Consider the following 24,396-nt stretch of genomic DNA (forward strand, 5'->3'; position numbering starts at 1 on the left):
CTATACACTCATGCCCTGGTGCACACACATATATACTTACACACACACACACACACACACACACACACACACACACACACACACTTAAAACTTTCTCCTTCTTTACCATTTTTTTCTTTTAGATGTTATTTTTTTGGTCGTAATTTTTCCTTTTTGTCACCCTCTTTGACACTAGCACTTATGCTAAACCTGTCATCTTTTGGAATTAGATGTATTTTTTCCATTAAAACTCCTACTACTTCTAAGAGTATCAAAGAAAATTATGACCCCTGAACCTAAGAGCACAGGTTGAACCAGTCCCTGTTATGTCTATGTCTAAGTTATTTCTATATCTGTATGCAGCAATCATGCAAAAAAAAGTCATCTGACAGAAACAAATGACTCTTGATGACTTTTTTCATCAGTGTAGATCACAATGACTGGTTTAACCTCTGGAATTCAATGCTCTCAGGACTGTAGTACATTTCATACTTAACTAACATGCAAAATAGGAGAAAACCTGCTTACTGGCAGGGCAGTAAGGTGTTGGTGTGTAAGAACTGAAGAGACCCTTAATTTGGCATTCCATCTAGGCTTAATTTTGCTCTACAATAATGCATGGTATTTAGACACATGAATAGAGTTCATGGAGTTCAAACAACTAAACCCAAGGTATTTTTTTCTCCTTAGTTATCTTCACAATTTACCTTGAAATGCTTTAGCCCAAGATGACAGAAGGGTGCCACACCTTCAGTGACCCACCTATGGTCCCACCCACCTTCTACTGTCTCCTTTCCACTCCCCCTCCTTCAGTAACCCCTTAAGAGTTTGGCATCTCTCAAAATATGTTCCACCTGCTTCAAGTGGCTGGTGGCTGTAATTATCATTTTCTTACCCCCAAGGTTGTAGTGTTCCACGTTAAGATTCTATCATTGGCTGCATAATAGGCTGCCTGCCATCAATATAAAACAAACCCTGCAGGAGCCACATCTGGTTCCTTTTAACATCACTGGGCCTTGGTTTTCTCATCTACTCAGAGGACAAATTACACCCATTCAGCTAAGGGTGAGGTGAATGCTATGATTCAATATGCTAGTACAAATGTCATTACTTACTTAATTTCTGATTGATGGGTAGCTTAGAGATGATTCATTGTAAGCACTGGCTTGATAGAGGCAGTAACCACAACTCCGTTTAAATTGTGAGTTCTTTTATGGCCTATCAGCTCCAAGACTCACCACACAGTAGCATGTCGAGAGTCTATGCTTAGCTCAGTATCCCAGGACAGTATGTAACTACGTTATGATCTGAAACAGGAACTTTTATTTACGGTTCATGTTCTTTGATATATAAGTGTGCTAATCAACCTTTGCCACTGATATACAGAAAATAATCAGACAATTAGGTTTATGCCAGAATCCAGTCTTAGTGCAGTCATTTAATTCATGAGAGTATGTGGGCAAGGTATAGACTGTCAACCTTCCACTTGCCTTATGTGGAACATGAGAGAGACGGGTGGTCACTAAAGTCATGGCTTCCTGAGGAGGTGTACATGGTTTTGAATGGAAGCTCTTCAGCTGGAACCTGAGCTCAGTTTCTCTGCCATCATCATTGCCATGATCATCAGAAGTGGGGTCGTCCAGCGGAGTTCAGTCACATGTGCTACCCAGTCATGTTTCTCCTTTGATGTGGAATCTCTTCTCCTGTACTTTCAACAGATGTAGAATCTCCTGAGATGTACCAGCTTCCTAAAAGAGACACTCACCCTTTCCAGGACAAATTCAGCTTCCAGATCACCACTTCCACCCCCCCACACACACACACACAAAACCTTTTGTTTAAGTGACACAGAAGATGATACTGTATCTCCCACACTGCTTTGGTTTTCTGCTAAAACTTCACGAAGCTTATGAAGAACATACATTTTAATTTCTGGCTCCATTTCCCAGTGATCAAACTTAAAGCCCTGAAAGCTGAAGTAACGTTTCTAATGAGACTCTGTTTGTAATGACAACCCTGCCTTCTGGAACTTCTTCCAGCTGTCTCATCAGTGAGAACAGAGTTGGAAGTGGGTAGAATAGTAGACCTTGGAGAGATTGAAATGAGAGTCTCCAGGTCAGGGAAAGACCCTTAGAAATTATTATCCAAAGTCCAGGGTTAGCTAATCAAACAGCCAAAATTTAGGAGAAACTGGCAACTCTTTTCCTTTTAATTTAATCCTTATTAGTGCAACATAAGCAGAATAGCTGTGTCCCAATGATATGATTCTAAATGTGCTTTCACACATTCAACTTTTTTAAAAGGTAGAGAGTCATGATAAATCCTTTTGGACACTTTTCTGCTTTATTTGATTATTTGCTGGTTCATCTGTATATGTTTCTACATAAAAATAACCACAGGAAAGGCAAATATATGTATCTCACTGGGATCTGGACAGTCCAGAGTAGGGTTTTAGAAGTGAGCATGGGAAGAGGTGTTGAACACTGATCAATAGCAGCTCTCCTTTAAAGAGCAGACCTGAAGCCCACCTGAGATTATGAGAGTGAGGACAGACATGTCTAGTGCAGGCCTTCCCCACTAGAAGGCCTGAAGAATGTGCTCCATCAAGGTAGCTTAGCATTGTGTCCTCAGTGGCCATCTGAAACACCCAATGGAGCTAACAGGATGGATCAGTGGGTAAGGTGGTCTGCCACACATCCTAATGACCGAATCCCAAGGACCTACATGCTTGAAAAGAACCAACTCCAATAACTTCTCCTCTTACCACCACATGTGCATTTTGGCATGTGTGTCCATACATACAAATAAATGCAAGTAGTTTTTAACATGAGTTGAATTTGGGCCTAGTGATTCTTTGTTATCCTGGCACTCAAAAGGCAGAGGCAGTCTGTGCCTATAAGGCCAGAATGGTCTACATAGAATGATGTGAGCCTGTTCAGAGTACCTAGTGAAAGCCTATCTCTAACAATGAATCAAACAAACCATCACCATCATCATCATCATCATCATCATCATCATCATCATCAATCAGTAAAAGTAAAACTTAGAGGAATGACACCCAAAGATGATCTATAATATCTACACACACACACACACACACACACACACACACACACACACAAATTCTTAGTGGTCTATCAAGTTCGGGACTTCTCTGGATCTTCAACCTAAAAGATCCCCCCAGAACCTACAGATAGAATCAAATTGACTTCATTCCATTACTATCTTGGGGGACCCGAGCTGCCACCAGTCAGGCCAAGAGACCAACCTACAGGCTGCAGAGATTTTTGTAGTCAGCATCCCATAGGGCTCTGAATGTGAATAAATCTTGGGTTTTGTTTGATACAAAGCATTTTTTATTCACAAAGACACACTATGCGCAACACAGATCTGGACTTTTTAACAGTAACAATATAGAGTCAAGGAGCCAAAGAATGAGGAAACACTGGAACCGCTAGCCACAAAACAGCACCGATGCAACAATTTGAGAAGAGACAGTTGCAATCTGGTCCCACCTGGTCTTGCCAGATGTCTGACTTTAACTTCTCTCTGGCTTCTCAAATCTCCCTGAGAAATACTCGGAGGCCACTCTTCTCACTTGGCACTTACAAGTCAGAGGGTAATTATTTTCAGAAAGAAATTGCAAATAGATGAGATTTAATCTAAGGCAGGGAGGGGTGAAAGATAAAATATGGTAAGCCACAAGACTAATTTAAATATGCCACCAGCTGAGTCAGATGGACTCTGGATGGTTGGTCTGTGGAAAGCATCTTAAAATGGAAGGAAATCTGTGGATAAAATGATATATGCCATTTCTGTATGGCAGAAAGTTGATTATGCTTATAATAATTTCTCTCGATTCTCACTCATATCATACCCAAGGAGGAATTCAAGTATCTATTACTTTGTCTCAGAGAAGCTTCAGAGCTATATTGCAACCCAGGAAATTTCCCTAGAGAGGCAGGCATACTACTACTGTTGATAGAACACTACCCACGTGACCGCCCCCGAGCAGAATCTCAGATGAAGTGAGGGTAGGGGCTGGGTTCCAAATAACAGTGTGTGTATTTCCTCTCCACCGCTTGGCATTTTGCCTCAACTGGCCTTCCTCAGTTTACTCATGTTTTGTCAGAGCTGGTGTAGGAAGATGAAATAAATGAGTAGGTATGATTGACATTTAGCAGTCTTCTCACGTCATAGGCAAGAGCTTAATCCATATTTGATAGAGTCTGGAGTCCCAAGAAGCATAGCTCTCCACACATGGAATGAAAGATTTACCAGCTCAGTGTTGGCTATTAATATAGTATGATTGCGTTCGGAGTGTCTGTGGACTCTGACTCAGCTAAGCCAGCAGAGGAGAGCCAGCAGGTAGCACTTCTACGAGCTCTCCCTGTGTGTCTATGGATCATTCAAGCCACAAACCGTTCAACCAGACAACTTGTACTCACCTCCAGTACATGTGGAAATTACCAGGGAAGTAGAAGTAGTCCATGCTCTAGCTCCATCCACAAAGATGCTCATTCAATGGGGCTGGCTATAACTGGGTTGCCTTGAATATAAGAATTTTCCTAGGTTAGAAAGAAAGAAAGAAAGAAAGAAAGAAAGAAAGAAAGAAAGAAAGAAAGAAAGCCGGTCGTGGTGGCGCATGCCTTTAATCCCAGTACTTGGGAAGCAGAGGCAGGTGGATTTCTGAGTTCAAGGCCAGGCTGGTCTACAAAGTGAGTTCCAGGACAGCCAGAGCTATACAGAGAAACCCTGTCTCGAACCCCCTCCCCCCAAAAAAGTTTCCTAGGTAGTCACCATGGCAACAAAGATTGATACTGTCAGCTAGACACCATCATCTACAACCAAAGTTCAGATTATTTTGTTGAAATTAAGGTGTCAGTTGATTTTTAAATAGATGGGTCTGTATGAAGAGAGGGAAGCAGAATGGTTAGCATAAGGAGGTACCCCATGGTACCAGCCTCCTTTCTTAGCACAAGAGGTGGCTCCACAACCTCACTACTCAGATCATTTGATTCTTTGTGAGCTTGTTTGTGGACAGTACTATCCTAGCTAAAAATTTTCATCCTGTTTTTTCTTTTTGGTAATCTAGGATAAATGGCTTCATAGAACAAATCAACACATGGCCTATGTATAGTTATCTAAATAGAACATTTTACGTCTTAAATGTTCCTTCTGAGTAGAAGGAACAAAAATATCTGTAAAATGGCACAGCAAAGGGTGATGGGCACCAGTATGGAGACTACAGCCATTGCGCTATTGGTCATCAAATTGGCCTCTCCTTTGAGCTTCTTTGATACAATGTTCTTATTGATCTTACTCATAATCAACTAATGAAAGAAAAATCTTACAAGGTGGATAGCCACACAGACTGATCCCATATATTTGATAAACTGTAGAAAGACACTTTACTGACATTTTATGGGAATCTTTCGGGAAGGGAACGGGACTGGTTATGTGTATTTGAAAATAAAACAGACAAGCACAGAGTTCATGCCTAAATTGGTCATTTTTGGAAAGCCTTTTGTACAGTCTTTTGATACTAGAGCGAAGTGTGCCATTTCGTTCTCTCTGCCACTACCGGAAATGAGTATTAAACCTTTGAGATTTCATTTTACTTAATAGAACCCAGCTAATCCAGTTCTTTTTAGAAAGTGAGTTATCAAAGCAAATGTGATCTCCTTAGTTCCAAAACATATCCTAGAACTCTAAAAATGAAAATGGGATAGGCCTAGTTACTCAGAAGCCCCAGGCAAGAAGATCTGTTGATCCTAGAACCTTGAGACCAGATTCTGTGATGTAAAAAAAGGCTCCACCTCCAAACAGATGTTTAAAAAAAAAAAAAGAGACCGAAAAGGAGAAAGTTTAAGAGACGATGGTTACCAGAAGCAATGGTAGATTGTAGGAGAGAAAGAAGAAGGAATAGAGTAAAAGGAAAGAAAGAAGGAAGGAAGAAGGGAAGGAAGGAGAGGGGAAAGAAGAGGAAAGGAAGAAGACTGGTGAGAGAAAACAGGAGAAAAATGTGGCATTTTAAGAATTAAAAATCTTGTTATCCAAAAATCACTCTTAAAGGCAGCAACATATTGCATAAAATTCTAAAGAACTTAAAATTTAATTACTTTAATTTTGAAAGTTTTCTCTATTTTTCCAATAACAACTTAGCCTCTGTGTGAATTGCCTACAATGATACCAGATCACATCACCCAGAAACCTAGGAGTTGTGGTTGTAGCTCAGTTGGTAGAATGCTTATCTATTTCATGAAGCCCTAGGTTAAATTCCTGACACGATATAAAATTAGGTATAGAGACATATGCCTGTTATTGTAATATGTTGTAATTGGAGACAGGAGGGTCAGTTCAAGGGAACCATGCAGAAGCAACATACATATTTGCAGTATCTTACAGAATTGGAGGTTATGAGACAGGAAGTGCTTCTTAAATAATTAACACCCCCACACAGCATGCACATGGGAATGCTTCTTCTAAGAGCCCAATTTGTGAATGGTCAAGGCTGACATGCTCAGCTATGGCTGGGCTCCTGTTCTAGGAACCTTGTGAATGGAGGTTCCTTTAAATGCTTGTCTGATGCATGCTGGGAATATTCTACCTGCAGGTTAGGCATGCCAAATCTCAACATCTTTTATGTAGGTTTAATCAAATTCCATATCATATATCTTTTTCATTTTCAGATGTATCAATTGTATTGCCCCTCAAACCTATGGTTCCTCAAACCTAGGGAATCTGAAACTCAATAGTTTCTAAGTTTCAAAAAGTTTGGGTCATAATATAATATAATATATAACAAATATACAACTGAACTTACTTTTATTATTTTAAGATAGATGATAAACGAACTTAGTTTTGACTTTAGATTTATAGAACACAGTATTCTCAGAGAGTATATAATTTTGTTAGGATTTTATTGGTTTAGAAGCAACTAGAGTTTTCAGCAGAATGTTATGTTTCAGGGAATATTCTAGAAGCATCTCTGTTTTATATTCAGAGGTGCACCTCTTGTGACAGTAAAATTCTGTTAAGATGTTTTATAAAATGCTCAATTGCTGGATGTTTTTTGAAACACTGGAACAAAAGCAATCATACTAAGACTCCCCCAGAAATGCATTGATCTGGGTTCTTGATCCCTATGCATAGTAAAAATCTAACAAATGAGAACCCAGTACCTCTTTGGGGACTTTCAAGGCATTTAAGATCCTAGCCCATCTCAATGAATCAGTCGAACCAGCAAGGTATAGATATTCGAATTTCTAGGGAAATCAATGGTACCTCCACATTTGAACACCTTACAGTATGGAATTGCCACCCTGGAAAAGGCCTTAAGGGAGTTTTATCATTTTTCTGGATTTAATAAATCAAAGTGAAAGGGCATTTTTTATTTTTTTTAAGTTTTCTTTCCAGTGTGCATCATATTGGAACAAAATAAATTGAGTGGAGTGGGGAGATGGCACAGTGGTCAAAGCATTTGCTATACAATTGTAAGGTCCTGAGTTCAGATCCCTCAAGGAGCCATCAAGCCAGATATAGTGGCACATAGACTTCTAGAGTGTAGTACTTCTAGCACTCCTACAATGCAATAGACTTCAGAGACAGACGAATCCTTGGAAGCTCACAGGGCAATTACCTGGGTGTACACAGCTGGAAATAACAGGAGATACTGTCTCAAACAAGGTAGATGGTAAGGAATAACACCATTAGCTGTCCTCTGACTTCCACATATACAGCACAGCATGTATACACCCACCCCCTCAAAAAGAATAATTTGGAAAGATAGGTGTTGTTTTAGATGGTGAGATTTTCGTCTTCCCAAAACAACCTTAGTTTGGTAAATTATTATCCATAACCTAATTTCATACAATGCTCTATAATGTTCTCTTCCGTAATGAAAGTATTTTTCTTTCTTTTTAAAAACAGTTTTGAATAGCATGTCATAATATATGGAGTGTTATGATATTCCTAGTTAGTCCTGGCACACTCTTTTCCTAATAATAGTCTTTAGTTTCAAAAAAAAAGGTTTAGTATATATTTAGCATTTATAAAAACCTATGTAAGCACAACATAAAGTAGCTTGGCCTTAGCCATGCACCCTGGCATGCTTTGGTAACACGCAGTATTAATACCCTGGCACAACAGCTTGTACACGCCCACATCCTGATGCCCTCATGATTTCATTTAAGTGGTCCCGCATGCCTGTTTTGTGATCTTTCCAAGCTTTCCAAGTCCACGGTCCATCAGCACATTTCCTTGCCACACCCATGCAGACGCAGCCCCCTCCCCACCCTTCACCTGTGCACATGGAACCAATTGCCAGCGAGCACGTTTCCCCCTGAGCGAGCAGTATTGTGAATTTTATCTTCTCTTCCAGAAATCAGTTCGTCTTCGTTGCAACAGATGAAATTTCTTGTAACACCTCTGCAGGTAACAGACATTCCTCCTTCCTGATGTCCCCACCTCAGTCTCAGTATCCTTTTTTTTTTTTTTTTTTTCCTTCTTTTTATCTTCTTCACATGCTACAATTAGTCACTGTAGAAAGTTTAGTTTCTATAAAGAGAGAAAGAAACCATGTAGTTGTGAGTGTAGCGAAGCTCTTAGACTCTGCCATCTGGAAAATATGTGAGGCGTTTTGCTAACTCTGATACTCTGATGTGTATATTTCTGATTTTAATAATGCCTGGTTTGGAAGATTAAGCCTTGCGGTGAACAAATGCACAAAAAAATTCAAGGAATAACCAGTACTTGTGTTGTAAAATGGTGACCAAGGGAGCTTAGGAACTCAAGGGGACTCCTGTGGATTTTTTTTTTTTTTTTTTTGACATATTATATCTAGTTCAGAGAGATTGAAATGGGAATTATTTGGGATCTTCAAGGAATATTATTGGCCATAAGAACATGCATCCACAAAGCCAGTGGCATTAGGAAATATAATTACATCTGTCTTTTAAGAAGGGGATCTTCCTTCTTTTAGCTAAAGATCCTCCTTCTTTTCCTTCAACATATATTCTCAAGTATCAGAACTTAGAGAAAGGACAGTTTATTTTGTGTTCAAAACCAGGACATTGGTGAATAGAATAGATTCATGGTAGTTCCATCAAAACAACACTTGTAATTTCACTTTGATGTGGTTCTGCAGAATTAAATTTGGAATTATTTGATTTAAGTGCCTAGATAGTGCCTTGCTGGAGTCTCAGTCTCTCTCTCTCTCTCTCTCTCTCTCTCTCTCTCTCTCNTCTCTCTCTCTCTCTCTCTCTCTCTCTCTCTCTCTCTCTCTCTCTCTCTCTCTCTCACTGTATGTGGTGGGGGAGGACTAAAGCCTAAACTACAATCAGATAATCACTAGACAATCTTGCCAATGGAATGCTGTTGACCAAGGAAAGTTGATGATAACAGCCATAGCCAAGTATACCACAGATGTTCAAAAGCATCCATACCACCCAGCTGTGCACAGAGACCATGCATCTGTTACTGGTTATTTTTTATTGATGGAGTAGTAAACAAAGGTGCAAATTACTACTCGTGTTTCAGGCACTATTCAGTCTTTGCAGAGAATGAATGACAGGAAGGACAGAACTAGAACATGCCCCTGGCAGGACCACACAGGTCTCTGCATTGGGGTCATATATAAAGGCATTCTCCTCACTGGTAATGGGTTGAAGTTTTACTACAAGACTTAACTTCCACAAGCTCATTTTCTAAAGTAGTCGCATACGCATACTCCATTTACAAAAGTTCCTTTGCTAACAATGCTGCTCTCTCCTCCCGTCTCTCTGAATCCCTGCTTCTCCCAGTCAGAGGTGCTGCCACAGTTAACACAATAATGCCTTACAGTGGAAGATGGACTGTTAATTACATTTCTGAGAATGACAGAGTGATAAATAGTTTCCTGGGGCTCAGGGATAACTGATCATTTCCAGAGTGGAGCAAGAAAAGGAGATGGGTTGGAAGAGCCTGGAGTTGGGAGGAATGATGGAGTATCATGAGTGAGTGTTACCTGTGGAGGTACTGGTAATACAGACACACTACCTTCCCCGCTAAACTTCATGTGTATTCCAGTGTGTCTCAGGCCATCTTGGACATCATGGATCAAAAAAATGAAACCTGGAAACATCAAAGTAGATATTGGTTGAATCCCGTGATCTGAAAAACAGTTATGTTAGCAAGTGGTCTGCATGCAATCTTCTATAAAGAAGTGACACATAATGCTTGCATGAGCACAACCTGACTCTCCCCTATCCTGTCTTCTCCAGGACAGCTGCTCAGTACATTTTAATGAATTGCTGTGGATCACATTTTGAAGATGCCACTATTCCTGTGATGGCCATATTAATACTGTGTTGTGTGCATTATCAGGTCTCATTTGAACTGGATTATTTGAATCAAGCAGAAAGAAAAGATATTCATATCAATCAGATCCCCCTGCAGCTAGGCTACTTCTCATACAAAGTCCAAAATGAGAACTCAGATATGCGATGAAATTAATGTCATCTTGTGGATTTTCCCTTGCAAGCTGCAAAATCCCAATGCACACACATCCTACACAATCCACTTGCTAAAGCAGCCCCATGGAGGGCAGGGCCTTTGTATCCTAGTATCTATTGACAACCAGTGTGCAACAACAAGCACATTCCTATGTTCCTGTGAGAAACATCAGTGAACTGGGCTGAGTATGAGTTTGGTGGTAGAAAATGTGCCTAGGAGGACTAAACCTCTATATTGATCCCCTGCATTTAATTAAAAACAAAAACAAACAAAAAACAACAACAAGATTCTCAAAATTTTGGTTTGTAGTGCTTGCTGGATTTTATAAAAAAAAAAAATCATAAAGGATGGTTCTTGGGAAAGGCTACAAATGGTGGCAGATATGAGAAGGCAGTTTGGTTGTGGGTTGTTGGTGAGATGATCATTACTTGCATTAGAAGAGGAAGTTCATGTTCTGCATTTTGGGCTCCTCAAGGCGAAGAGAAGCTCTCTACCCTCGGGATGTCCTCAAATTGATTCTTATCTACTACCTGTGTTGAGTAGTTGCCCATTCACATTTGTTGGCTGTGAGACTGTTTGTGTGGGAACAATTTTCATACTAAGCAATTCTAAATTTTCAGTATTTGACTTGGTCAGTTTTCCTCTGGATAGGGCTGATCCCAGGAGGAACAAGTACAGACTGCCCTTTAATAACGGGGTATAGTGCTAACTGTTGCATCAACTAGCCCACTTGAACAATCAATCAATGTATACTATCAAGAACCTTCCATAGGTTGGATTCTTCAAGAGATATAAAGGGTGGATGGTATGATTTTTCCTTCTGTGAAATCCCCTGCCTTTGTGATTCACTAGAACGTATTCAGGATGAACTAGTGACTTTAGCAGAGCAAGATGGATTTTATGCAATAATGGAGGTTGAAAAAATCAAGTTACTTAATAGATGGAATTCTTTCAAGTTTGATAGTAGCTGTGGAGCTACATTCAAGAGATGCATTGAAGTCCTGAGGTCACAGCATGAAATAATTGAGGATAAGCTATCCATAGACAAACTTCCATTCTAGTGAACATCAGACCCCAAATCATATACATCACGATGCATAGGATATACTTCTATATAAAGTTAGCCTGGAGCCAGTGAGGTAGCTCAGTGGATAAAGGTGCTTGCCCTCTAACCTGACAAATTGAATTTGATTCTTGGGGCCTCCATGGTAGAGGTGAACTAATTCCCCAAACTGCCTGTCTGACCTCCAGACTCCTTCTGTGGCATATGCATACCCATACACATACATGCACACAGAGTAACAATTAAAATTCAATAAAAATAAATTTAAAAGATAGAGTTGGGATTCTCTAAATCAGAAAAGCAATTGTAAGGGGGTAAGGGAAGGCTTTAAGGTGCCATGTAGATTTAGCTTCTATGATCGGAAAGACATTCTAGACAAGGGTGGCACTGAAAAGCCCCAAGAATCTAATCAAGGAGTGAACCAAGTATTTCATCTCTATCGCTGTGATAAAAACAACAAACAAAAATCAAGAGAGGTTTATTCTACTTGTGGTTCTATGAGTCTTTCACACAGGAAATGGCAAGAACTTAAGCATCCAGTCATGTGACTCTATCCACAATGGCAACAAGGATACAAGTGATGTATGTTACACACTTGCTTCATCTAGCTTGCATCAATCCTGGGTAGACCAGGACCTAACTGATCAGGATGGTACTGCCCACCATGGACTGGGTCTTACTTCATCAATTAACATTCAAACAGTCCTCACTAACATGCCCATTGGGGCAACCTGATGCCAATCAATTGAGACTTGTCTCTCAAAAGCTGTGGTAAGTTGACAGTTGAAACTAATCACTGCACCAGATTTTACAGTTAAGAGTTCAATCAGTTAAACATACAACCAGTGCAAAGGCTATGCAATTAGGCATGCTTGCAGTTTCAAGAACAAAATATCCAGGGAGGTCAGAGCAAGTGTGTATGCTAGAGATGTCAGGAAGGTAGCAGGAGCTCAGAGGTGGCTCGGACAAGTTAAGATTAGGAGGCTATGAATCCATGTAGCATTTTCCATAATCATTGGAGGATTCATGTTGATCTTATTAAATTAACAGTCAGCCAGAGATCTTGATAGAGACCAGAACTTTATATGAAAAGAAAAGGGGAAAGAAAGCCTCCACAGAGATTCTGGAAAGTGTGATGCAGCCTACAGTGACTCTTGCCCATGGACTTTTAAGGAGTAGTTGGTTTTGAATACTGTTTCATTGGAGAATAAGCAGGACGTGCTGGTAGGGTTAGACGGCACATGCGACTTCTGTGTTAGCCACTTCTCATACGGCTGTGACAAAGTGCCTGTTCAGAGCAACTTGGGGAAAGGAGAGTTTTCTTTTGGCGCACAGTCTGAGGATATAACCATGGAGGGAAGGCACAGCAGCAAGGTGGGAAAAGCACAGAGGGTGAGGCAGTTGCTCACATTGCATCAAAGGCAGGAGGTGGAGAGGAAGGTATGCTCTCCTCTTTGGCTTGCGGCTAGGAGCTTATCCCTTGGGATGGCATCACCCATAGTGAGTGTATTTCTTCCCTCCTTCAGCAAACAAATCTAGAATCTCCCTGAAAGATGTGCCAGATGTTTGTCTCCAAGGAGATTCTCAACATGGCAATCAATATTGACCATCGCAACCCCCTCTCTTCCTCTAGTATGGTGTGAGAGTTATTTCCTAATATGGGAGATTACATTAAGTACTTGGCCCCTGTAACAGCTGTCTCTTTTGTGGGCTCTACTGAGTTATTCAGGATGCATCAGTAACTTGCTATTATTGAGTGAATTTTGTGTGCTAGTGTGTGATAAGCTATATATGTACATATATGTATATATAAGTACACACACACACACACACACACACAAACTTACCACAGTAAAGACCTTAATCATTAAATTTCTTGTTGCATGATCATGAAAATCTGCTTTCCAAGCCCCAGAACCCACAGAGAGAAGTATCCCCACTTGCCGATGATGGTGGTACCCAACCTGGGTTTGTTGTATATGAAAAGAACTTAGCTAAATGAAAATAGTAAAAGCTGTTGGAACCGTCCCCTGCGAGGCAGGTCTTTTAAGTAAAGAAGCAATATTTGGCACAGCCAGGACAACAGGCTAGGTGTGAGCTCTGTTTCTTTCTTTAGTCCCTTTGAGCCTACATGTATGCACACACCTGCAATAAGCTTTCAGATAATATTTAGAGGAAATTGCTAAATTGGTCATTCCTCTAATGGATCCTTCAGCAAGTTCCCTCTAATTGTCCTCCCCTCATCAGCATCTTCTGACAACTCAGCAAAGTTGTCATGGAGAAAACTGATTTGTGGTTAATTGGTGGTGTTTCCAGTGGAGTGTGAGGTGCATTTTGCTGGAAGTAGCAGGTGCAGAGGGAACATGTAAGCAAAGGTACTTAGTAAAAATAATAATCGTCCCGATTACTGCCAGCTTACTGTGTATGAGGCACTGTTCCAGACTTGTGGCATGAAATACCAATAAAATGTACTCATAAAAATAAAATGGCCTTATCCATTTACCAGGTAAAATTAGGGAAATATAGATAACTCTGAATTTACCTAATGGAAGGAAGTGACAGCAGTGAAATCTTAGGAAAGAAGTATCATTATTAAGTTCAGGCTGTGAGACCTATTTCAGATATAGAGCCAATTCAGTCCCTCACCCACCCTCAACCCTGGGCGTTAGATTCCTGAGTCTGAAAGGGGAACCTGAAGATCAACATTCTAGAAAGTTCTCCCAGGTTGTTCCATAGCAGAATTAGGCATACGCCTGGGAAGACTTTTCTATTCATTGGTAAGGAGAACTCTGGAGTTTTTTCTTGATGTGGGTCTTCTACACTCCTGACTGAGTCCTGAGCTGTGGTTGGCCCATCTGTATTTCTAAGTCTAAAGTATGCAGCGGAGTTCATAAACATGTAAGTTTTGATTATTGTACAAGCCATTCCATTAATAATTATTAAAAAGTGATTGTAGTTTAAATATATTGAGATAAATAAAACAAAACTGTATTTCCAACTGTGACTACGATGGAATTTTAAACAATACATAGGGCTCATATTTGTGGCTGTTACTCTATTTCTTTGAAACTGGATTATACTAGAGACATACACAATTCATTAGGACTGTGCCCCCTCTTTATGCTTTAATGTGTTTCCAAGTAAAGCATTGTGTGTGTGATTGTGTGTGTGGTTGTCATTGTCCTTGTTGTTGTTGTTGTTGTTATTGTTGTTGTTGTTGTTGTTAGAGTAGAGGAAAATGCCTTGGGGTTCAGATCCCAGAACCTCTTTCTTTCTCACTATGCTTGTTACCTCTGGAAAGCTCTGCTCTGCTTGCAAAAGCAGACACTTGTAAGTCCTGCACTGTCAGGATCCCTGCCTTTACTTAACAGGTAGCAGAGGGATGGGTGACCCCAAGGACTCTTAGCTATTGCTCCCCTCCACTTCTCTGCAGGATTACTAGATCACAGAGCTGATGAAGGACACAAATGGTTCTATTACTGTGTGTTTTATGCTGCCACTAGGATGCCACAGTGATTTCAAAGCATGATGGGAAATTCCTTCTGGCTTTTACAGCAACGGTCTTAAGAAAAAGAGGAAGAGGGTTTCTAAAAGGTTGTCTAGTGTGTACCTATACCTCTTCTATCTGATGAAGCATCCCTTGCAGAGTAACCTATTGCAAGGCCCGAAGTGGGACTTAACTGTGTCTTCCTAAGTGGCTGGCTGCTATTCTGCTTGATAAATCTAGAATTGAGTTGGGCTTTTATTTGTTTGTTTGTTTGTTTGTTTCCACACCTGCCCCACTGAGATTCAGACTAATGTAAGATATTGAAACTGCATTGAGAGGAAGGAAAAATTATTCTTTATGATTTGACAGAGATATGGAGTCCAGCTTTCTACATTTTGTAGGTATTAGATTTGTGTGAACATTTATGCTCATCACAAAGTTGTGTGCGAAAAACATTAAAAAGGAAAGACAGACAGACCGACAAGAAAAGAAAGAAAGAAACAAAGAAATAAAGGAACAAAGAAATAAAAAGAAAGGAAATTCTATGAGACTTCCACACTGCTGCTTCAGAACCCAGAGGATGCATTCTGTCCCACTTCTGGGGCACCTGGGAACATCATAAGGTTGGCTCTGTCCTCAGTCATTCCTGAATGCAAGCTGAGGAAGTGAGCGAGGATTCACATCTGAAAGACCAGAGCCTTCTGGAGAGGAATAGAGTTGCCTTTCATTCTCATTTGTACATTAGAGCTTTTGCTGTATTTTGACTTCCAAATGTTCTGAGTTTTGAGTCTGGATTGGTCCTCCTAATCTAGAGCTTTTGTGAGGAAAAAAGTTGTGCTGGATCCATGATTCAGAAATAGTGCTTGCAAATGTGCACACTATTACAGAGGAAATTTTAAGACCTGATATCAGACTCCAGTTGGTCACTTCATAAGAGAGTGAATAGAAACATTCCCAGGATTAACTGTTGCCCTCTGATTTCCTTTAAATATATATATAAGAAATTTTCATCTTAATATTTCTCAATGAGTCTTTATCCTATTGCAGAAAACCAGAATGTGGAGTCTGGGGTTCAGGAAGTCAAACTGTCCTGTAAGGACACTGCAGACCTGTATAGCTGGATGTTAGCCATTGCTCCTGGAAGGTCTGTTGACTATGTGGCTACTGTGACTACTGTGGCTGTTGACCCTAGATGGTTTGTCTTCATTGTCAACCAGGTTGAGAAGCACCTAAAAGATGAAAAGGCATGTGGCATGCCTCTAGTTCCTCAAAGCACTTCCTCAGAGGATTGGCTAAGGGATGGAGGCCCATCCTAAATGTACAAAGCATCTTCCCCATAGACTAGGGACCCAGAAAGAATTACAAAGAGGGAAAAAGCCAACTATGATAAGAACCTTCCTCTCTGCTTCCTGGGTCCCGTGAGAAGAGTCAATGCACTGAACTCAAGGTCAGAACCAGCTAGAACTCCCTCCCTTTAAGCTGGATGCCCAGCATTGTGTCAAAGGCACATGGAGGCAAACACAAAACCTTCTCCAGATGGAGTGTGCTGTTTTATCCTTAGCCTAAAAGTGAGAAAATGGTGGAACCCAGTAATTGCCTGGGGAAGTTTTTTGTTGTCCTGAGCCTCCTGAGTGGTCTGATAAGATAATTTCTTGCATGAAAGAAAGAGAATTTTCACTCATTTCAGAAATAAGGCAGCATGGTCCAGTCCAGGAATGAGAAAGGTCTGCAGCAGAAACCTAGCAAAGTTTGAACAATATTTCTTTGAGTCTTTGAAGGGAGGAGTTGTCTGTTCTAGAGCTCAGAGAAAGCCTATGGAAATTACAAGGGTCTGTATCCACGGAATTACAAAGATTATATTGATCAGATATCCCCTGAGACTCTGACTGGAAGGGTCTTTTGTTTGTTTCTTTGGTTTTTTTGGACCCTTGCTTGTCTGCCTGCTTTTATAAGTGGGAAACAGTAACTGGCTGAGTTGAAAAATGTAATGCTCCTCACTCTTATGCTGGGAAATGAACGGATGGTGACTGAGTGAAGGATGGCATAACACTAGCTCTAGGGAATAGAAGAGCTCAAAGGCCATGTGCCTTCGAGCTGCTTTCCCCCTTCCAGTTCCTGGGAGCAGAGGGTGTGGCCCAAACAAGAACTGACTTGGTCAGGGTCAGCTGTGCTCTTAATGCACTCCCTTCTGGAGAGGGCAGAGTGACAGCTCAACAGGACATTCTGCCAGCCATGGAGAAACCCAACCCAACAAGCTTCCTTTTGAACCCTTTTAATCCTCATTTTTCAAAGTTCTCAGAATCTGCCAAATGAGAGTGATATAGCAGGAATAAACATCTGTGTACAACCTAAGCCTCTGCCTCCTCCCTCCTCACTGGCTCAGAGAGCCTTACTAAGAGTGGGCACTGGGATGGGCCAGTGAGCATGTTAAGACTCAGACCTCTGGGTTCTCCCTAAGAATGTGAAAGAGAAGATGCATTGTCTAATCCCTAGAGATCCCCACATAGCAGGGCATCAGGGCCACTGAGCCCTCATACCTTTTCAATAAGTATGTGCTTAGCCTGGATTCATTTTCCTAAATACCTACAGACTCGTAGTCCAGCTATAAAGGAAAGGCATGCAGTAGTTCCGAAAGGCACTGTCCTAGTAAAGCATGGCAGTGGGAAAGTACCTCTATGACCGTTCTTGTAGGAGGGACATAAGTCAGTCACTTGTCTGACACAGTTGGACTGGCTCCGAGAGGGGAACAGAATTCACCCAACTTGCTGCCCCATAGGAATTCTTCCAGCTGTCTCTGAGACTAGAGACATGGGAAGGCGATGTTAAAGAGATCGTCCAAGAGTCTTAATTGAAAAGGAGTGAAATTAATTATACCACACTTACTGAACCCTTAGCAGAAAACCGTGACACTGTTGGGACTCTGCTTGAGCTACTCGTGCAGACACACTGGATTTCATTAGCACCCTGCTTGTCCTAACTAGATTTTTGAAAACAGTAATAATAGGTTTAATTTCTATGTTGCAGTAGCATTCACAAAACATTTTTTCAAAATATACAGATTCAGAGCTGGAAAGATGGCTCAATGGATAAAGCAGTTACCATGCAAGTATGAGGACGCCAGATAGAAACCCCAGCACTCACATAGAAGCCAGGTGGCGTGCCAGACAGACGCAAGCAAGCTGGATAGCTGGACTAGCCAAATTTGCAAGTTCCCAGTGTCGGCAAGAGACCCTGCCTCACTCAAATCAGTTGGACAGCAAAGGAGACACATAGCATTAACCTCCAGTCTCACATGTACACCCAGCATCACCACCTGCTATTTGTATACATCAGTACACATGTACAAACACACACGCACGCACACACATGCACGTACGTATGCATACAAATAAAAATATAGATTCTTGTTTCCCATTCAACAGAAAGAAAAAAAAATCCACTTCAGTGCAATATAACATTGAGTTCAAATACAGTATCTGAAACTACAGCTGAAATTTATAACTTAGGAAGATCTTGATGCCACAGCATCTGTAATTTGATTGCTAGAAGTACCCATGAGCATATCAGAATAGAGCCTTTCTGTTGCCTCTGAAATCAAAGGCATTCGCAGTACAGAGAGGGCAGCTTGTTAGACGCCATGTGAAAAGCCTCGCACCCTATGGTTCTCTCTTCTCTGTGGATGGTTTTCAAATGCATCAGGTTTGGTCTCGTGCATTCCACATGTGAATGGGGCAAAGCTCAGACACAAAACACATGATTTGGGAGTGGGAATGATGTGGATCTGAGAAAGAGAGGAGTCTTGTCTGACACAGAGGAACAAAGACAGTGTGAAGACAGAATTTGGATATGGAAGCCCTTGGCATTCTCCCCAGGGGATATCATGGCGCCTCCCTGTTTTACCTTGAGGCTTTCTGGCTGGGACCTAGGCTGAAGCAGCCAACAGAGGAGGCTCCCATTTTCTGTGGTTTACTTTCTTAGAAGGATTTAGACTTTGTGGCTATTTGTCTAGTGTTTGTAACCTAGCAGGGGTATAAGGCTCCAAATTTGATTTCAAGAGTCCCCAGATTTTTTTTTTCCCAGTATCTGTCAGTGGCTAAGTAGAATGTTTAGCAAGTATATCCTAAAGAATTTCTCTATTGGTAGAGTATGCAGCATGGTCCTGGGGATATAGCTGACTGGGAAAAAGTGCTTACACTGTAAGAATGAGAACCCGAGTTTGAATCCCAAGTGTAAAATATTAAGCATTGTCACATGTGTTTGTGACCCTCACATAAGGGGATTGGGGAGCTAATACGGACAGATTCCTAGAGTTCATTGGTCAGTCAGCCAAGCTAGGATGATGGTTCAGTGAGAGACCTTGGACTTAAGATAGCAGTGTGAAGGGTGAGAAAAACACACACACACACACACACACACACACACACACACACACACACACACAATGTATGTGTACATGCATATATATATATATATATATATACATATACATACACACACAATGTATGTGTACATGCATACACATATATATTCATATATACATACATATACATACACACACACACATATATATATATATATATATGAATAAATGTAATTTTTAAAATTATAAAAATTATACTGTGGGTTCCAGCATTTCTAGAATCCTGATTTTCTCCTCTTCTCTGCTCCCTCATCCAAGTGGTTCATATCTATAAAGCAGACACAGCTTTTCTTACCATGAGGGAAAAAGTGAACAACTGTATAGAAAAGTAAGAGAAATGATCAGTGAATCACAGAAATGTGACACTAAGGGTAGTCCAGACTGGATGGAAAGAGGATATGATTCTAGAATCCGTGAAAAAAAGTGGAAGGCTTTAAGCAGAATAATGATGAGATACAATTTATATAGATTTACATTTAATTCAATAGAGAAATGGATGGGTGAATTAAAATCAAAGAATGGTTGGACTGATTACATGGACCTTACAACTGTAAATGTCTTTCAATTCGAGTGGATTTGAGTTGGGCGAAGGTTGCTGAGTTTGATCTTGTTTAGTACTGGTTACTGTCTTCTGCAGCAATGCAGTATGTGGACTGCAGTGAGTATACATTGTATTTCTCGAGGTTGCTTCTTTGTTGGCATTGGGGCCAGGAGAGTCTCATAGTCTGATTATGTCTCGACCAGTTTTACCAGAAATGGCAATGTAAACGCTAATCTCTTCCCAGATCAGACACTAAGCCATATTGTCCTCACTCTGTGGGTGTCCCTGAGAAGTGCTGCTCTTTGTTCCCTCTGAGGACATTGGGGTGTCTACATGCCTGGCATGCCTGCTGAAGGAGTACTGCTCAAGTCCCCAGTTTTCCCTAATAACCTTGTATCTAAACTGTCCTGTCACACAAGGGCATGTTTAGAAATTAGCATTTGAAAAGAAGCTTCCTTGTTCTCAGTTAGAGCTGACCTGGTCCCTTTTCCTCGGTGGAAATGAAATTTATTAATCATCATAAAACCATGGTATGCTGAAGGTAGAGGTCACCCTGAAGAGAACCAGAGCCTTCTCATTTGGGAGGAATAGTTTGAGTCTGCTGGCTTTTCGTTGGCCTTGGAAGAAAATATTGCCAAACTATTACCTTGAGGTTTCTGCAAAGGTTGAAGCTATGCCCAAGCATTAAAGCCCCCAAATGATGAGAGCAGGATGGGGTCATGCTGTCATCCAGGTCATCCAGACCTTAGGAAAAACAGACTAGTAGGTGGAGGTACATAGTCACATAGGTGCCCGTCTCCAGTGTCATCCCTCAGGACATTCCACACCTTTGTAACTGTTGTTGTTGTTTTGAGGGGTGTTTTTTTGTTTTTTTTGTTGTTGTTGTTTTTTTTTTTTTATGATTTCTCCCTGGCTCCAGAACTTGTCAAGTAATTTAAGCTGGCTGAGCATCGAGCCTCAGGGACCCACTGCTCTCTCCATTCCCAGTGTCAGCATACTTAGTGTTTTTGAAAATACGTTTTTGGGAACTCTAACTCAGGTCCTCATGTTTCCAAAACAAGCACTTGACTAATTCTGCTCTCCCCACAACTGAAAATGAAAGCTGTTGCCACAGTCAAACTCGTCTCAAAATAAAAAACCAAATTGTCCTAAAAGTCCATCTTCACACTCACTTCAGAACTCTGTGGGCTACCGCTGAACATATCTATGCCCTGGGATTCTTCTTCAAGTCTTCTGTTAGTGTAACCAGATTTGCCAGGTGACATATTAAGAAGCAAAATAAATCAATAAGACCAAACCACATGCCATTGTCATGTTCCCCACCCTCATGCCTTGCTCCTGCCTCTACTACTCCTTATAGCAGGTGGGCTCTCTAACAAAATTTTTACTTTTAATGAACAAAAGTTTCAAATAAAAGAGAGAGGATTTCATAAATTCATTGTTTTTAATAGCTGAGTAGTACTCCATTGTGTAAATGTACCACAGTTTCTCTATCCATTCCTCTATTGAGGGACATCTGGGTTCTTTCCAGCTTCTGGCTATTATAAATAAGGCTGCTATGAACATAGTNGAGCATGTGTCCTTATTACNAGTTGGAANATCTTNTGGGTATATGCCCAGAAGAGGTATNGNNGGNTCCTCNNGTAGTANTATGTCNAATTTTCTGAGGAACCGCCAGACTGATTTCCAGAGTGGTTGTGAAAGGATATAGGTACAGAGACAAAATTTAGAGCTAAGATGAAAGGATGGACTATCCAGAGACTACCCCATTCGGGAATCCATCCCATCATCAGCCACCAAACCTAGATACTAATGCTCATGCCAGCAAGATTCTGCTGAAGGGACCCTGATATTGCAGCCTCTTGTGAGCCTATGCCAGTGCCTGGCAAACACAGAAATGGATGCTCACAGCCCGCTATTGGATGGAACACAGGGTCCCCAAAGGAGGAGCTAGAGAAAGTACCCAAGGACCTGAAGGGGGCTGCAACCCTGTAGGTGGAACAACAATATGAACTAACCAGTACCCCCTGAGNTTGTGTCTCTAGCTGCATATGTAGCAGAAGATGGCCTAATNNGCCATCACTGGGAAGAGAGGCCCCTTGGTCTTGCAAACTTTATATGACCCAGCACAAGGCAAGGCCTGGGCCAAGTAGTGGGAGAGGGTGGGTAGGGGAGCAGAGGTGGGGGGGTAGGGGTATAGGAAACTTTCGGGATAGCATTTGAAATGTAAATAAAGAAAATAATAATAATAATAAATAAAAATTAAAAAAAAAATAAAGAAAGAGAGAGGAACTTGAACTGACCACTTGTTAGCTCCGAAGAGAAGTGTGCATCCGAAGAGAAGGTTTCACTGCAGCAGTGCTGCTGAGGACCAATGAGCCCTGGCTAGGAGCTGGAGATTGGACTGGATGATGTCAGCTCTTTGGCTTTGGGATGTGCAGGAAGGGTGTGACTGTTGGAGAGTGCCCATAGGCTGTCCCTGGTGAAGTTGGAATCATCTGTTGTTTTGTCCACCTGGGGTCTAACTGGGAGTCTGAAACTTAACAGGTCCTTTACCTCCCCATGATCTACGGTGTAAACAACCAAGTCAAGCAACTGGATAGGTTTTCATCCAGTAACCAGGAAAGCAAGGATTTATACCTTGACCATGGTGCCATTAGACCTGAGTTCTGCCCCAGTGTTTTGCATCAACTCCTGGTTTTAATAGACTCAGAGAGAAATGCCTAGAAGGAAAATATGGAAAAGATAAAGAATGCTTAACTCGCATATCAAGGGATCAACAATGAACCTCCTCTGGTTGATAGTGTAAATGAACTCATTCTTATTTTAAAAAAAGAAAAAAAAAAAAACCACAAAGTGGGTCTAGGGCATCCTTCATCCTCCGGTTGCTAGGAGTCTTGTTTGCTAGTGCAGCTTAGCCACGCCCACCCCAGCTCCAGCACTTGGCTCTCTACTAAAGGAAGCTGTTTCAACTGGGTACTTAATCTTCCACCTCACAGGAAAGTTCTTAACTGGCATTGGTACTACTTGGGCATTAATTAGCTTACTGACTTGCCTCCTTGGGGGCAAGCTCTGACCAGCTCTGAGATGCAACCAGCAGAATCAGATGAAAGCTAGTCTCCAGCACAGTTTCCCTGCTTCCATCTTTTCTCTTGCTATGCCTGCCTCTTTTTCCTCTAGAGAACATGCTCTCCACAAACCACTTGTGCCAGAGTCCCCATGTCACACACGCCTTCCATGGAACTTTTCCTAAGATGGCATCTGAACATTGATCAGTATCAAAAGCTCACTGTTCAAATCATGTCCAGAAAGGTGTTTGGGGATAGATGTCAAACAAGCAAGGACATGCAATATTACAGATCAAGTGTGCACATTGCCCTGGGAAGGCATTCCTGCTCCAAATGTTAAGAGCTATCCCAAGATAGATGCATGAGATTCTAGGATACTAAGATTGAAACCAAACCAAACTATGATTTCGAAGTATGACGCCGGGGCGCCACAACCCCTTCTTCACACTGTCTTATCTAAGTATAGCTTCTCCTTCCCATCTGAAGTATTGGGCAAGAGCTGCCCAGAAAATTCACCAAACCCTTTCTGATGTACCTGATCTCATTTGCTTGGTGACAATCAAATCAGATAAAAAGGAACATCTAGCTCGTCTGTCCTTGAGCACTAAATTCTGTTTAGGACACGGATTCGAGACCAGTCTCTATACTGTTTGCTTCCTGCCTGCCTCAGACTGTGAAGTAGCAACATCACAGTAGAAGAGAATGTGTATGTGTGTGAGTGTGCGTGTGAGAGTGTGTGTGTGTGTACATGTGAGTGTGAGTATGTGCATGTGAGTGTGTGTGTGTGCATGTGAGTGTATGTGTGAGAGTGTATGTGTGCATGTATGAATGTGTGCATGTGAGTGTGAGTGAGTGAGTGAGTGTGTGTGTTTGGGTGTGTGTCTATGTTTATAGTTATATGCCACATCTGTGGAGTGGTCCCCTGAGACTTTTTACCACCAAGGTTTTCATGGTTCGTGTAAATGTACTTTGTGATGTTTCAAAGACAAAACTGCGTAATGACGACCTTCTCAGAATGGGTCCCCATCATTAACTTGAACATGGCTATGTATGGAATATATGACCTGCTGTGTTAAATGGACTACCACACTCAGTCTGAGCCTCTTCATATCCTGCAGTGGAGAGGGGCTGCTTCTTGTTTTAGGATGAGGACAACTCCTCCATGCTGTCTCTCATTGCTGGAGTTACCGAAGTATAATCACGGTGCATCAGAGTACATCACGGACCAACCTCACCTCTTCTTCCCTTTGCAGTTACGGACGAGTTTATGCTGCCGACCCCTACCACCACACACTTGCTCCAGCCCCCACCTACGGCGTTGGTGCCATGGTGAGTAACAGCTCC

The 24,396-nt window shown here is 41.4% G+C and overlaps 1 protein-coding gene across 37 annotated transcripts in view; it reads left to right on the plus strand.

Annotated features, from left to right (window-relative positions):
• Rbfox1 (RNA binding fox-1 homolog 1) overlaps positions 1 to 24,396 on the plus strand; it is a 1,661,838-nt gene that overhangs the window by 1,633,023 nt on the left and 4,419 nt on the right. For 26 of the 37 annotated variants that reach the window (XM_029544519.1, XM_029544538.1, XM_029544518.1 and 23 more), the window contains 2 exons: positions 8,363 to 8,415; positions 24,306 to 24,381. In XM_029544519.1, coding sequence (XP_029400379.1) covers positions 8,363 to 8,415; positions 24,306 to 24,381 — 129 coding nt within the window. The remainder of the gene's footprint in view (positions 1 to 8,362; positions 8,416 to 24,305; positions 24,382 to 24,396) is intronic. The other 11 variants (XM_021209994.2, XM_029544539.1, XM_029544527.1 and 8 more) reach the window with 1 other exon arrangement.

Source organism: Mus pahari, chromosome 12 (assembly GCF_900095145.1).
Source record: "Mus pahari chromosome 12, PAHARI_EIJ_v1.1, whole genome shotgun sequence".
Classification (NCBI taxonomy): Eukaryota; Metazoa; Chordata; class Mammalia; order Rodentia; family Muridae; genus Mus; species Mus pahari.